General features: G+C 40.3%; 1 protein-coding gene across 1 annotated transcript; it reads right to left on the minus strand.

Moving 5' to 3' along the window:
* Positions 1-13,777: 13,777 nt before the first annotated feature.
* On the minus strand, positions 13,778-16,153 carry NPVF (neuropeptide VF precursor). The gene is made up of 2 exons (XM_063323873.1): positions 16,013-16,153; positions 13,778-14,206 (listed from the first exon to the last, which is right to left on the minus strand). The coding sequence occupies exons 1-2, from the start codon at positions 16,151-16,153 to the stop codon at positions 13,778-13,780; spliced, it is 570 nt and encodes a 189-aa protein (XP_063179943.1).
* Positions 16,154-16,786: the final 633 nt, after the last annotated feature.

A 16,786-nucleotide genomic window follows, 5' to 3' on the forward strand; every position in this document is an offset into this window, starting at 1 on the left:
AGCTTTCTGGAAAATCTGTTTCTGGCTGCCAGAATTACAGCTGGGCCTACGACTAGTAGGTTTTTTTGCCCCTGTCTGTTGCACATACAGGGAGGTGCCACAGTTCACGCTTCTCTTTGCAGCTCCATGACAGCAACTGCCCACTGAGGCAGAGATCTACACCACCAATTTTACTTCCTCAGTCTCCTGACATTTCAGCCATTGTCCATAGCACCAGATTGTGATCTGACTGCATTCAGCTTCAAATCCACAAAGTACATACAGACTTACATCCATCTGCTGTCTTACCCATCATACCAACACCAGCCCTACTGATAGGTAGCAGTCCGTAACCCCTCATCAAAAGGATTGTGAACATATAAGTCACATGTCCTTGCAGCTGCACAAGTCTGAAGCCACCACACAAATCCTAAAACATACCTTCAGCTCCAGAACCGTAGTTCATTGCACAGCATTTCCAGGTGGCTGGCTGGGGAACCTCAGGTTGCCAGCCTTTGACCCCTACCTTTATCAGCAGGATCCAGACCAAAGGTCAAGGCATCCCTATGAACAACGCTGTCTGGACACAGTCCAGTGCATGCAGGAGGACACCCGCTGTCCAGTTCTGTTCCCTGTCAAACTGGCCCGGTTCCTTGGCAGAAGAAGCCAAGAGGCTTATAGCTCAGTGAGGCTGCTCTGGCTAGAGGTCTGGCAATGGATAGGGGAGGATAACAGGAGGAGAAAGATGATGAAGTCAGGTGGAGGCAGTTGCTGGCAGGACCAAAGTCCCAAGTCCTTATTGATCCAGGGGAAATCACCTACAAAGGAAATCACTAGATTCCAAGATGATGGGTTGGGTGGTCTCTCCAAAGCAGGAAACACAATCGTTCACATTTCAGCGACGGAGCTTTCAGAAATCCATGGCTAAGAGAATGAATTATCTCACTATGAGCCTTTTGATGAGGAAAAGCTTCTAGGGGGGTAAGGCAGGAAGGTACAGGAAAACAATACATTTCTGTCCTGAGGAACGATAACTAAGTAAAAATTAACTTCTACATGTAATAACCTTTCAAATATTGTGTTTATGAAACACCAGAGAGATATTATTCCAAAGCAGGAGACAGTATCTGGGGGAGTAGCCCCTCTCCTCACAAGCTTTATTATCTGTCTGTTTGCAGAAGACAAAGGAAACTGTGTAGAGCAGATCTATGAACTAAGCCTACCTTCTCATTCGGTGCAGTGCACTGTGAGCGTGCTCTGGCCCGTGTTCTGGTAGTACGAGACATCACAGTGAGAGGGTGTTGGGGTCTTTTGGGGTGATACAGAATGAGGCAGCTGGTGATATCAGCAGATGGTTACCTAGCGTGTGAGGGGGGACGATGTTAGAACACACTTGGGAGCTAGGATCCAAGACACAAGTAGATGATGGTCTGTTCTACCTTGAGTGTCAGTTCAATTCTTGACAGATTGGCTGAGCCTAGAACATTTCAAACAAGGCAGGCAGCACAGCAGCAGGACTTCTGTGAATTGACACTTCTTATTCCCATTCTTGGAGATATCAATAGTCTTTGCTTAGGTCTTGTGTGGGATTTTCACACCATTCTTTGAAACAGTTGGACCTGGCCACTGGTGGAGCTTGGATTATGGTTAGTTGGCATGCTGGATGTTTCTGCCTTCCTGTGTTTGACAGACATAGTGATAGATTTTGATCTGTTTTACTCTCTTCTGCTGACCTTTTCTTTTCTCTCAATGTGGTTTTTGTTTGAGTTGAATTGGCGTCAAAATAAATGGATGTGTTTGAAAAGAGTGGTTTTGTTCTGTTGTTTCTTTCTCCAGACAGGGTAAAATTAGCTGGAGGTCCTACTTTTCTTGGAAAAGCAGTGTGAAAAAAGCTGGAAGCAAGTCTTTTGGCAAGTGATAATACATAAATAGCTTTTCTGAATACCTATTAAATGCACTGTTGTGTTATTATTATCCAGTGGAGCTGGTAATTGGTTTATTTTGATTTTGGACCACCGGTTTCTTTTTAACATGGATGGCTTGGCCATCACATTAAAGTGAAGTACACTTTAATGTTTGTGCCGTGTACAAGTGATATAGCTGTATTAGTAATTCCCAGAGTTCAGAAGTTTAATATATTTTGAAAAAAGTACTTTTAGTGTTTCTTTTTCATGCTTCATCTTAGTCTAGAGCTGAATGTATGTAAAGGCTCAGCAAAACTTTTTCCTTCATTTAATTAATTACTCAGCTGTTGAAAAACTGTTATTCCCTTCCAAAAAAAATACTATGGAAGATTTAGAGTTGTGGTTTTAAGATACTATGGGAATGACCTGCCTTAGTTGTTATTATAGAGGGTGTGCTGACTGGAGGAAAAAGGCTTAGGACATCACTTCTACCCTCTAAATCTTCACACAGAAGAGGTCACCCTACATGTAAATCTGTCATACCTAAGCTGGATGTATCTCTGTCACCCGTATCTCCAGGTTAGTGAGTTTCTTTAGGAAACAACTAACTGGTAGGACTAAGGTCCCTGATACCTCTCTGTATAGCTCCCTTACCACACTACAGTGGCTATTCTGTGCTGATGTGACAAAGAGGTCAGAGAAAGATAGATATCACAAAATCACAGCATCACAGAATGGTTGAAGTTGGAAGGGACTTTTGGAGGTCATCTAGTCCAACCCCTGCTCAGGCCTGGCCACCTAAAGCAGTCTGCCTAGGACTGTGTTTCCAAGGACAGAGACTTCACAGCCTCTCTGGGTGACCTGTGCCAGCGGTCAGTCACCCTCACAGTCAAAAGTGTTTCCTTATGTTCAGGTGGACCCTTCAGTGTTTCAGTTGGTGCCCATTGCCTCTAGTCCTGTCACTGGGCATCACTGAAAAGAGCTTGGCTTTATACTCTTCGCACCCTCCCTTCAAGTATTTGCATGCATTGATGAGATCCCCTCAGAGACTTTTCTTCTCTAGGCTGAACAGTCCCAGGTCTCTCAGCCTTTCATCATTTGAGAGATGTTCCAGACCCTGCATCATCTTAGTGGCCTTTCACTGGACTCTCCAGTATGTCCATCTCTCCCTTGCACTAGGGAGCCCAGAACTGGACACATTACTGCAGATGTGGCCTCACCAGTGCTGAGTAGAGGGGAAGGATCACCTCCCTCAACCTGCTGGCACACTCCTCCTCATGCAGTCCAGGGTACCATTGGCCTTTGCAGTGAGGGCATATTGTTGGCTCATGTCCAACTTGGTGTCCCACCAGGACCTACAGGTCCTTTTCTGCAAAGCTGCTTTCCAGCTGGTCAGCTCCCAGCATGTACTGGTGTCTGGGGCTGTTCCTCCCCACACGCAAGACTTCGCACTTACCTTTGTTGAACCGTGTGAGGTTCCTGTAAATCCATTTCTCCAGCCTGTTGAGGTCTCTTTGGATGGCATCATGACCCTCTGGTGTATCAGCTACTCCTCCCGATTTTGTATCATCAGCAAACTTGCTGAGGATGCACTCTGCCACATCATCCACATGATTAATGAAGACATTGAACAGGACTGGCCCCAGTAGTGACACCTGAGGCACATTGCTTGTTACTGGCCTCCAACTAGACTTTGTATTACTGATCATCACCCTCTGGGCCCAGACAGTCAACCAGTTTTCAGTCTCGTCATCCAGCCCATACTTCATCAGCTTCTCTATGAGGATTTTATGGGGAACAGTGTCAAAAGCCTTACTGAAGTCAAGGTAGACAATATCCATTGCTCTCCCCTTGTCTACCAAATCAGTCATTTCATCATAGAATGTCATTGGGTTGGTCAGACATGACTTCCCCTTGATGAATCCATGCTGACTGCTCCCAGTCACCTTCTTGTCTCCTTCATATGCCTGGAAGTGGTTTTCAGGATGAGTTGTTCCATCACCTTCCCAGGCATGGAGGTGAGACTGACCAGCCTGTAGTCTCCTTCCTGCTCATTTTGAAGGTACAAATGGCATCTGCTTTCTTCCAATCCTCAGACACCTCTCCCAGTTGCTCTGATTGTTTAGGGTTTAGAGTGAGCTTGAAATGTTATCAGCCATCTCCCTCAGCAGTCATGCCACCAGGGCCCATAGACTTGTGTATGTGTGTTTTAAAGGTTTTTCGAACACTTTTGTGCTTTTGGTCCTGTCTTGTGTCATGAAGAATATAGAGAATAAGCTTTTCATAACTAGTTCTATTTCTGAAATGCTGTGCAAGTCAGAAGGCAAAAGCAGAAATGAGTTGTGATTAAGAAGCATGATCATTTAAGGATTCTTCCCAGGCTATTCAGGACACCTAAGAAAGGTGACCTCAACCCAATCCTAAAAATGATAATTACAAGCCTGACAACTTTACTAAGCTATCTACTCAAGCATATTAAAGATGTCCTGCAGTGAGTTCCCCATGTAGTCCTTCCACATCTACCTGTCTATGGCTTTTCTTGAGAGCTGCCCTCTGTTACTCCGGTGCCCTATTGACTGCTTGCTCCTACAGTCCCACAATCAAGGGCTGTCAAAGGTGTCCCCATGCTGTGGCAGTTATGTGGAAAGTGGGATAAAGAAAACTATCCCTTCTTCTGGGCAAAGAGAGGAAAGAGCCTTGCTCCAGCCCGCTCCATGCTGAAACTGAATATGCTTCAGGTGGTGTAATGTGACATGGCCAGTGGAAACAAAACAGAAAGATCATTTCTAACTGATTAAAGCTGTGTTTCTGTTACCTAAATGGTGGTTGGCTGAGAAAAGGTGAGGCCAGCTCAGCTAAATAGGGAGACATAATTTCTCTAATCCACATTTTTTCCCTAATTGTGGTGGAAAAAATAGAGGGATGTGAGCATTTCAGTGAAGAGGACTGTGATGTCGTTCTCTGGACTTCTCACTGATTTTGATAGCTATGATATTGTGAGAACTACACATGCATTCGGATACAAAAAGAGCCAAAGCAACCTGTTTATTGAAGTGAGAAATGATACATATTCTTGTCCTTAAGCCGGTGCTGAAAGGAAAAAGTTAGAAAGCATTGGTACACAGATTAATACACACTTCAAGGAATGCTCTTTTCAATCTTTACGTCAAATGCCATTGTGATTTATTTTTTTTTTTTTAGTTTAGCTGTTCTAGGAACAGTTATTTAAAAATGAAAAGCTTAATATGATCAGACTTTGTTAAAGTTGAAAATTTATGAGATGATACTTTTGTAAAGCTAACTATGTAGTTTGCATTTTCCTAACTCCTCCAGCAGCCTCTTAACGGCAATTTACAGCCCAGGTTCTGTAAGGGAATACACGATTCTCCCCAAAATCAGGCTTTACAAGGAATGTTCTTTCTGCCCTCTCGTGGTCACAAGGCAGTTTTGCAGTTTGGCAGTGACGGGAATTTCAAAGACGACGTGCATTGCATTTCGATAATCCCAAATGTCTTGCTTTTGCTTTAGAGAACAAACATAACATTTTGTATCCCCGAGCCAGTTTTTCTCTATATAATGTACTTATGTGTATCTTTCATTTGAGTACAGCAGTTGACTATTTAGATTGTCAAATTAATTACATGCTATTTTCTTAGTTGTACCTTATAACCCAGAAGATGAAGATGTAGCTTGCATGTTAGAAGAAACAGGTAAGAATAATTTCTTTTCTAGCCACTAGGGTAATTTTAGTTCAAGGGCCCATGCCTCACTTTTGACCTGTTCAGATGAAAATTGTTGCATAATTGCATGCAGCAGCTTCTTCACACCTGCAGTGATTCTTAACTTACTTATGAGTTAAATTGCAGTCAGGTTCCATGTCACGTCAAGCAATCAATAAATACATTTATTACAGTGGGGTTACTTTAGATTTATCCCAGACTGAGGGCAGGATCAGACCACAGTGCCGATTTATATTTTACAAATGTCCGATACAGTTTAAAGGTTACCATGTGTCCCTTGTATGAATAATGCTATCAAATACAGGCTTATAGAGAGTTGTATAGTTTCAGTTAAGGCCAAAGTGAGCTGCTTCTACTTATCACTTTTTCTGACAATCAATTATACAAAGACAGAATAGGTGTAGATGCACGCACAGTAGCATCTCTAGGGCTTGTTAGCTGGTGAGCATCAGAAAAAGAAATTCTGTAGCAGATGTGTGAGAGCATATAATGCAATAGTGATTTAAGAGAACAGTATTATAAAAAACAAGAATAGATTATTCACTGTCAAGATAATATTAAGGAGATGAGAATATTTTGCTGTTATACATTGGAAAACAGGAGGGGGCGGGGAGTGGGGGGAAGTCATTAATTTATACATTACCTGCAGACTTTCTCCTGTGTACCCCTTTTCCCAGACAGCTCAAGTTACCATATCCTTATCTTTGTGATTTCTGGGGTAACTAGGAAAATCACCACTGCACAGGTACAGCCTGCACTGCTGTTGTGCCAGTGCCAAACTGTGCACCATCTGCCCTTAGCATAAGAGGGATATAAGACCTAGAAAGAATTTATCACTAGTTGTAAATTTGAGAGGGGGGTGGGCTCTGCAATCCTCCAGGCCACCCCTGGGGATTCATAAATTCATATGCAGTATAACTATGTGCAAGAATACATTTGTTAGAAAAAGTCTTGAAATATGGATCTTTGAGAAGCATACAGTGGTGGCTGAGTCGGCACGGGAAGTACCTTCTGAAAACTATCTGCTCTTTTCCCCACCCCTGCTCTTTCCACACAAGACTGACACTTCTAGTTAAAAAGCAGTTCAGAATCACCTGGGTTCACACTTCCTTATTTCAAGATTTCATAAGCCATATGTGATCCCAGTATAAGTACCCTGGTGTACCTTCACTAGCATTTAATTTCTTCACAGGCATCTAAATTAAACTTCTGACTTTTCTTTCATGGCTGCCAAAAGAAATCAGCTGCTGAATTGGGCTGTACCATTTCATTTGAAATGCCTCCTGACAGTGAATTGATGAGCCTAAGGGCAAGTAGGTCCTTGGTCAAAAAGGTAACTGTGCTCAAAGACAAGCTCAGCACCCAACATATGCTTCTATTTTTTCCTTGAGCCTCTGTCTTCAACAGCAGGGTTCAAAGAAAGTTTGTCTTCATTCTTTTACAAATAAAATTCTCCATATTGTTCATATAATGCAGTTAATTCTAAGCACTTTTATTAACCAGAGATGCAGATGTATTTTATGTACTCACAGAGTTGAGCCGCTAAGAGAAGTGGCTGATTTTAAAAAGTTCCTCTCTGTTCTCCTTCACTAATTCATGCAAATGGGCCAGTTAAGCCCTGCTGGGAATGAACAGCACATGGAACTCATCAGATGTTACTGGCTCTGTTTAGCATTTCCACAAATTGTAAATCTATTTGTTTTCAACTGAAAAAAAATGTTATAAAATTCCTCAAATGTATAAGGTGGCCTATTGTATACTTTGAATCTCAGTGATGCAAAATAATTTAATATGTTCTCTTTGATGTGAGGCAGGGTGGCTTTAGGCACTGAGGGTCAAAACCCAAGCACGATTTTGTGTTAGGAAATGCCTAATAGTTGCCGCTGCTTTTGAACCACTGCTCATCTATCACTTGTTACCAATATATGCACAAATGTGGTATTTTCAAAGTCAGATATGATGACTTCATGTGCCCTACAATGTATGTATTGCATTGTGCATGTCTGTGCGTTTGTGCTACAGTATGAAGCGTGCAAAGTTTAGCTCCTGTTTCTAATATTTAACCAATTTCATTATTGGTGACCTACCAAATATATGTGAGGAAAGAGGAGCATAAATATTTTGAATGTGAAGCTGTAGTTGAAAGGATTGAAAATATTCTTTTATTTGGTTATTGGCTGCCTCTAGCTGTATATGTAAGATCAACCCTTTAGATCCACCTGAATCGCATGAATTATGAGAGAAGTGAAGGAGGAAAGTTTGTGATACATGCTTTGCTTTCAACTCTGTTGAGCCATAAACTGACTTCTATTTGTTTGCTGGCTTGTGCCTATAATTCTCAATGTGCTGCAAGAGACAAAGTAGTTGGATGTCATACTAAGGACAATGAACACAGTAGTTTTAAGTGTGGTCAATTGCTATGAGCATCAGAGATGAGATAAATATATTAAGTACAAAAGCTTCAAAATCAGAATCTAATATGACAAAGCAGGGGGAAAGAGCTAAGTGGTCAACAAGTTCCAGAAGATGGGAACAGTTAAAGGCTCCTACCTGTCTGCACCATTGCTGCTATTGACTAGTAAGCCTTCTGCTGTGGCAAGTGACCTACATTTGTTGAGGGACTTGGGGTCAAAGCTATAAAGGTATATAAGAAAATAGAAATATAGATTCCTTTGTGAAGTAATGGTTTTGTCTTAGCTTTGCATCTTCAAAGCTTGAAGAATCGTAGAATCAAAAAACCATGTGGGTTAGAAGGGTCCTTTGGAGATCACCTGGTCCAACCTCCTATTGAAAGGAGGGCCTTAAAAGAAATAATGATCTGCTGAGATGCTGCTGTGTGAGGCAAAGCAGTACTTGGGTGCCTCTGAAAATCTGGGATGTAGGAAAATGAATTTTCCTGTGCAAGTTTTTCTGACCTATTTCTGTCTTAATCACCTGACTCTCTTTTTAAAGACTTGCAAACAATAGAAAAAACCTTCTGGTTTTCCTTTTACTTTACACGCTATTAGCAGGTTGGAGAATGGCCATAAAGGGATGGAATGAACTTGAGTAGCATTTAATACCTTCTGGTTTTAGAAAACTATTGAAACCATGTACTTTTCTTATAAGTACAATGGTAGCCTGCAAATATATGTAAGTTTTCTGAAAGCCTATTTAGAGTATTTCTTCTGCTGGTTAATTCTAGGGCTCTAAATGGATAATTGGGATGACATCTCTAAGATAAAGCCATTTTTTGCTGGTTTTCACGAAAATTTTTATTGGGTATGGTATCAGGTAAGGCCATAGGACCAAACTTCTGGCTAATCACTTCATAGGATCCATGTGCATAGGTAGGAAAAGAAGAAAAAAAAATATTTTATACTGTCTGTGATTCTTTGAGATAAAACACACATAAGGATACCTTAAGCCTCTTTTCCCCTTCCTAATAGCACAGATTTTTCTCATCAATATTCTGTGCTACAAAAGATCTGAGTGGCACTAGCTGAAGCCCTTCTACGCCTTATGTCATCAGGAGAGAAGCACAAGTGCAAATTGGGTATCTATGTGTGTCCATGCAACTGTGCTAGATGTACTTCAGTGGGTGTCACTAATGAAAACATTTCCACTTCCTGTTAATGGGTACTTTTCAAGAGGGGGCAATTTTAAAAATGTCTTGTTTAGTGTTTGGCAATTTCTAGTGGTCTGTGATGACCAAGGCTAGCCCTGTTGTTGTCTTTTGGAGAAAATGCAGGTGCAAAAGCATTGAAGTGAATCTAAGACTGAAAGATTTCAAATGCCAGATGCCCAAGCCTTTGGCTCCTTCTGAGGGTAAAACAACAGTGTCTCTTTACATTCCACTAAATCTGTCCAAATGATACATTGAAATCATCAACATGATGAGCCCTCTGACTTATAAATTAATCAATAGATTGTCAGCTGTCTTCTCCCTAAGCTTAAGTCAGAATCTAAAATAAGCCTGCTGTTGTTTTTGCATGGAAGCTTTAATAACAGACATAAATATTACGTGTATGGCAGGAAAGGCTGGGAGCTCCTGAACCCTACTAGAATTCATGCCGGTAAGCCTCAATAGTCTGTCACTTGATTTACTTGAGTCCTTGCCTTTCTTTTTCCCAATTCATGAATAATATCTGTACATGGATAATAAATAATCTGGTGAGTAATAGCTATAGCAATGTATGTTGCCTGTTGTGCCCTCTCTCTTCCCGTTGCACTATCCAGTGATTGTTTTCTTGGCTAACATGCTCTCAAACCAAACAGAAATTTCGCACAGCATAGCATAATTCCTCCTTTATGTACTTTTCACCTGGCTCTTCCTCTGCTGAGGGAAAATAAATCAACATCCATCTCCTGTATCCGTGCTGTGGAGCTTGCAATAAGAGGGCAACCTAATTGTACTTGCTGCTGGGCCAATGTTTGAGCTTCTGCTTTCCTCCCACAGCAGCCATCATTAATGCCAATTGATGTGTACCCTTTCCCTGTTGCTAGGTGATATGTGCCTTAAAAAAAGCAGCTCCTATTGCTGCTCAGGGATTCTCACAAATCTTGTTTGCTCTTGGTTCACATGATGTGCAGTAAGGTTTGCAGGACCAGAACGCAACTCAAAGTTCAGGTCATTTCTTTCTGCTGTTCATTTGGCTGTAAATCACTAAAAAATCCCACAGTTTTCCTGACTACAGAAAGAATAACATCCTGTTCTGGTGGAAGGCAATGACAAGACTTTTTGCTTCATAGGGTGGGTTCTGGACTTTCCCCCACATAGGTAATTTATTGACCAATGTCCATCAGCATGGACTTGGCTGCAGTACCCAAGTGTTGTGCTGCAAAACTGGTGTTTCACCAGCACTTGTTAGGTAAAGTGTTTTCTGATACTCCTAGAGAAGCCCAAAGATTGATTTGGGACTCTGACTTTCAAAAGGTACACTCTCTTTGTTTATAATCTGTTTAGATGTCCCTATCACTTTGATATTTCTAGTCTGAGTGAGCAGGGAGACTAGACATTCTCAGGACTGTGGTCTCTCTGCTTCGGATTGAATTAAATTCACCAGCCACAGGTGGAATAGTGTTGTGTTTCAAGTAGCTGCGTTAACTGTAGAGGAATGGCAAGTCAGGCTCTGCCCCAACTATGAAGTTACCTGATAAAAAGGATCAATTTGATCAGGGCTTTTTCCAGGTTCCTCTAAAGAGATGTGGAATGTAAGGATATCTGGTTACTGGCCATTCAGCATAAAAGACTAAGACAAGAGACAGGAGAAGTAATAAATTAGACTCTCAGATACCCATACCCTGAGGAAGAGGAGATAACAAGACAGTAACAAAGAGCAGAACTCTTAGATCACTGATTGATGGGACCTTAAAGGAACTACCCAACGCATTCAGGAGGTTCAGCCAGAGCTCTGTAACTGGTTATCATGGATCTCATGGGAAAGAGCAAACTCACAATGGGATATTTGAGAGGGCTTGTAGGATCACATAAAAGTTATTATGGGATGTTTTAAGGGATGTGGGAAAGTGCTAAACTTATTTTGGGATGTTTAGGGGACAGCCAAAGACAGTCAAAGGCAGGCATCAAGATAGATGGGGGATGAAGAAGCATGGGAAAATAAAGAGGGGGATAAAAGAGGTCATCTGCATGCAGTCAAGCTGCTGTCAGTATTTGTTGTCAGGCTATGCCCTGTGCGTGATCATCACAGTGTGTCCTATCTTCTTGTTAAACTAAATGATTGAATGTTTTCCTATGTGAGTGTGCTCTCTATTCTATGTGCATGTGTGCATGATCTGCTGGCAAATTTCAAGCCAGGCTAGCTGGTGAGGACAGTGAGTGGTTTGAGTGCCAGCAACTGGAGATAGAGACTGAGGATTGAAGGGCTAGCAACTGGAGAGACTGATTGTCTGGATACCAGCGATTGAACAGATCGAGCATCTGTATCTAAGAACTGCTGATGAAGGGACCCATCTCTGTGTGTGATTCTAATAGGAATTTAAAGCTGGACTAACTGGTGAGCAGGAGAAGAGGTGTGGGAGCCAGCTACCAGAGACCATAGGATGGGACAGTGGAGGGACCAAGGGTCTGAAAGCCAGCTGCTGGAGAGACTACCAGTCTGAAACAGCTACTGGAGGGACCTGTTTGTGTGTTTTGGGGTGGAAGATCTGCTAGCAAGCTTTCAGTCTGACTAGCCTGGGAGTGAGAAGAGGATCAGCCCATTTGTATGTTTACGTGAGTCGTCTTGGTGTGTATATGGAGACTGGAAAGGTGCTGCTTTCTCGTCTGCTGGTAGTCAGCTGTGGCTGTATATGTGTGTGTGTGTACATGTGGTATGTTTTTTTAGGGATGCCTAGCCCGACTATTGGCCAGACCTGGTGTCAAGGTAATGCAGTATATGATGGCCAGAAGTAAGAATCCCTTAGATTCCATAGTCCACCAGATTTGACTTCCCTGTAACTGATGCAAATTCAGCTTATCTTCAAAGCTTACTGAAAACTCAGTTTTGGAGGAAGCTTAAACACACAGTATTCCACTTAGAAGGGAATGGTTTTCATAAGAAATATGAAATGGAAATATGGGTTTATAATGGATTAGCCCCTTCTGTGTGTGTATCTGGTAGCTGTAATGTCATTCACATTAACAGAGGACTCGGGACACCCACAGGGCACAACTTGTAGGACATTAGGGAGGGCATTATCTCAGATATAAAACCCAAGATAATTGCATTAGAATATGACTTTGGTTAGATGTTATTCCTCTGTGGGGGTCCAAGAAGCTAAGTTTTATTTGTGACAAATTCTTGACAAGTCACCTTTCAGATTTATATCTAACATAACTTATAACCAACAGGAAAAGTGCTTTCTCTACATTTTACTTGATTTTCTTTAGCTGCATATGACACAAAGGGTACCAGTGGTTTTGATTCTGCTTCTGTTTGTAATTCAGACCATAGGCTTCTTTTTATTTGTACTATGCTTCTTTATTCATACTATGCTTCTTTTAATTTTGCTTAAAATGCTTTCAATTATACAGCCATTGTTCTGAAATTAGGTTTTACAACCAACAGGACATAAGTCGCACGGAAGTAAATAGAATTTATGCTATACTGCCACTGAAGTAAACTACTACAACAATCACTACAATTATCATTGCCTTATACATCAGGGTTTGTGCAGAATAAATACATTATTCATAACATGAAGACTGGTTTACATTTCAGTTCTCATGTTTCCTTTTCATGACCTTTAGTTCTGAAAACACATTGCAGCTTTTCCAAGACTCTCAATTTCTGTCTTCATGATTTCATTGCAGTATTAATGTAACAGAATTCACATCCCTAAAAATATCAGACAAATAAAACATAATCTGTTACAATCAGGTGAGACAGAGAGAAAGGAATGAAAGGAATCAAATTAAATAAGAAAGAATCTTGGCTTCTGATATGTCAGTTATCTTTCCTGGCCTGAACTTCTACTTTACGCATGTGTCAGATGCAAGTCAGGGGTCGCCAACTGAAAGTTGGTTCCAAAACATATGGACAGTTCAGATAAAGCAGCAGATATGATAAGAAAGACTGTTACTGAAGAGCTGGTTAAAATTATTCTTAGTAATGGATGGAAATATTTTTCCTATCCTGAAAAAATTTCTGAGATGTCAAAAAAAATTTTCATCTTAACTTGGAGTGAAAAATCAAAATCTCAAACATTTTCTCAGTAAGACAATCTGAAAGAAAAAAGGTTTGGATGAGAAAAAGACTAGCATTTTCAAAACCCTGCAATTCAGCTTGAAATGTTGTCTTTTTGTTAACTCTAATTTGCATAAATTTAGAAAATGTAAGAGTAATTTTTGGGTAGTTTTGTTTGGTCGTTTTATAGTACTGAAATGGGATATTTTAATGAGTCTAAACCTTTTTTGCCAAAGCTTTAAACTTTTCAAAATGAAACCTGATCTAAAAAAGTGTTGTCAAATCGCATCTTGTCATATGAACATTTTCGGGTTTGGCTATTTGGCATCTTCTCATTAGAAGAGATTTCATAAAAAGATTCTCTACTAGTTATTGTGATGAAACTTTTTGATTTGATGAACTGCAAATCTTTCTTTCGGCAAACTGGACTCATACTGAAACGCTTAGGGAATATCCCTTGAGGAAGTGTGGTTGTATTTGATCATTGCTAACCTTCTTTAATATGCATTTTAATATATGGCTTGAACGCTTGCATTGTATTACCTGGTTCAGATTCCTGAACATCTTGAGACAGGCTGGTCGACAATGACTTCCCAAATCTCTGTGGCAAATTTAGAAGTGACTGACCGGAACTTTTAACAAGTGGAGATCTCCCAAGCCTATGTGATACTTTTGGAACACGCCTAGGTATGTTCACTGCAAAAGCTCTCCCAAATCTCAGAGGCAAATTAGCAATTGGTTTAATGCTTCTTTCTTCTGGATAATTTCTTCCAAACCTAAGAGGTAAATTAGCAACTGAATTTGACATCTTGTTTACTGTAGGAGGGTTCATTTTAATGATATTTTTTGATCCCCAGTCTTTCATTTCTTCAAAATTGAGACTCCTCTGCTTTTCTTCCAAGATATTATCTTTAATCTAAAGAAAAAATAATTAAAAAAAAGATGCTATCATTTTATAGGCCATTACTTCAGCTACCAACCACACAAAGTATTAATTTTCATATCTCCTTAAAAAGCTGTTGGGTAACACTCTTTTCTGGACATTTAATGCTTTTTAGTTATAATGGCTAAGCTCCATTGCAGTGTGAGCTACTTCATATGGCTTACTTCATAAGCAGATATTATCCTGCTTACCTTTTCAGTACACTGGCCACAAAAGCACATCTCCATATCAGTATCCACAACTATTCAAATGGTGTCAGTTGGAAATATTTCTGGGCATAGGTGTCGGTACTTGTGCCATGAGTTAAGTGTGGACAGGAGTAATTTTCAGGTCCATATTTGCTAATATCACCAATGGAAGCTGTCTGGAGGGGAAGATGCTGACTATATTTAGTGACTTGACGCAGACCCAGCCTCTTACTTATCTGGTCTGGATGAAGAGGAGGATGGGCCAAGCTACCAGAAGGTGTAGCTCATTGCTTCCTAAGCACTAGGTGGATGCTTTTGACCCAATATCCTGCTGGGCTAACAGCCAGAGAAATTAATGGAAAGTGTTTGGGTCATGTCCGCATCATGCCTGTTCTGGTGTTGCAGCATAGAGATTGCCCTGAGCTTTAAGTTGCTTTAGGCCTCCACTAGTACACAAGATGCATTAGGAGTTCCTGGGCTCCTAATTTTTGTGCAACCAGCACAAAATCTACTGTTTTTTTCTATGCTGGCATACAGTGAAGAACTGAGCCTAGTATATTACCTGTCTCTTGATGTAAAGGGCAGCTGTTGCCTGAAAAATAGCAATATCAACATGACCTTTTCCTATATAGCAGTGTTTCTTCCCTGGGCAGATTGAAAATCACTTATTTTTGTGACAAAAATAAGTTTCCAAGCCTTAACAGCAAATATGTACAAATGTGTTATTTAATTTCAGTTAAGGACACAAATGCTATTAATCCTAATTTCAGTTCCTTATACCCATTTGGTGACTTTCCCAGGGGCTTCTCCATCTACTGGGAGAGAAGGGGAATGAACCATTTTAGTTCATGCTCCATGATCAAAATAATAAATAAAGTATCCCTCTGATTGCACCTGCACACCTGTTCTGAAGTATATAAAAGACAGTGAACTGAAGGCCAGAGGATTTCACTAGCATAATTAAAGTTGTATTTTGGTTTGAAGAATCTTTATTATACCAATGATGATGAGTCAAAAAGAGAGGTTGGCTGTCATTTCCCAGGGAGTACTTGCAGGGCAGACAAGAAAAATAATACAGAGGAACTGTGCAAATTTGATTTGGCATCTATTGAGACATAATAAATGTGCAACCCTGCAAAGATATTTTTATAGTCAATTTCCAGAGTAGAATTTTAAGACCATTAACTATATTAGATTTATAATGTTCTCTGTTTATCATTATTCTTTGAGTATTACAAGCATGCCTTTATTAATTTTGGATTAATAATGTATCTGTTATATTATGTGCATAGAATGCCTGACAGGAATGTTAATTGAGGCCCCACTGTGTAAGTAAGAAACGTTTTAGAAAAAGGCTCAACCTGATTGCAAGGCTGTATTGCAAGAAAACTGATGAATTGATTTACACAGTATGTGTGTCCGAGCAGGTGAATTTCCTGAAAATTCTTTCAACGAGCCTTTTTCATACTGCTAGTGCTGTAATGCTGAATACTGTGCAATGAGGTTAGGAGAGCCTTTGCCAAAAAACTGAAAGTGCTCAGGATCTGACCCACAGTTCCCCCCCAAAATGCCATAGTAATACAGATCTTACCTCGTAATATTTATCATCGTCGTCTTCTCTGCTCTGCAGACCGGACTTCATCAGTTCATCTAGGCACATACTATTTGATGTTAGAAAGACTACTGTAGCTAAAGCAAATAGAATAAACTCCTTGGTTGAAATTACTTTCATTTTTCTCAAATTAAGTTTACTTAGAGAGCTCAGAATCTGTACAGAAAAGAAAACTGCCATCATTTTATATGATCAGAAAACAAAAAGATTTTGTTCCCTATGACATCAGTCTCAAAAGCTTCAATTCTTCATATTAATTAGGGAAGTAATTTGAATATATTTGAAGAATGTTGGGAATTTCTTTTGTGAACCTTTTTAACCAACATAGCTTCTTGTTAGGGACACGCCGACTTTACAAATATTTTCTTCTGGTGAAACATGTCTTAATTAGCTAAATTTGAGAGCCATAACAGTAGGGACTTAAAACAGCCTCAATGTTCCATCCACTAGTAGACAAAACCACCTTGTTTCTTTCTTTTGTATCAGTGTCCTTAGGATTCTTCTGCTTAAATGGTCCTTTTGGACCATATAATGTTTGTTTATAGTGCTGTACAACCAGGGAGATTTGGCCCATTGAAATCAAGGGCTAACTATCTAACTATTGAAGTGGTTGATCAGGTCATAAGACATGTTATGCATCAATGAGATCTATTGACGTACACAGTGTCTATGCTCTAAATTGAACACGTGAATTCATGTTCAGACTGAATCAGGAACATGCTTTTAAAACCTTACCCATCAGTTAAGTTTTTA

The sequence above is a fragment of the Chroicocephalus ridibundus genome, chromosome 2 (assembly GCF_963924245.1).
Source record: "Chroicocephalus ridibundus chromosome 2, bChrRid1.1, whole genome shotgun sequence".
Taxonomy (NCBI): Eukaryota; Metazoa; Chordata; class Aves; order Charadriiformes; family Laridae; genus Chroicocephalus; species Chroicocephalus ridibundus.

Coding starts and splice junctions, on each gene's coding strand:
- NPVF (XM_063323873.1), bottom strand. CDS start 16,153: ATGAAAGTAATTTCAACCAAGGAGTTTATTCTATTTGCTTTAGCTACA. Junction 14,207..16,012: donor ACGATGATAAATATTACGAG/GTAAGATCTGTA, acceptor TTTTTTCTTTAG/ATTAAAGATAATATCTTGGA.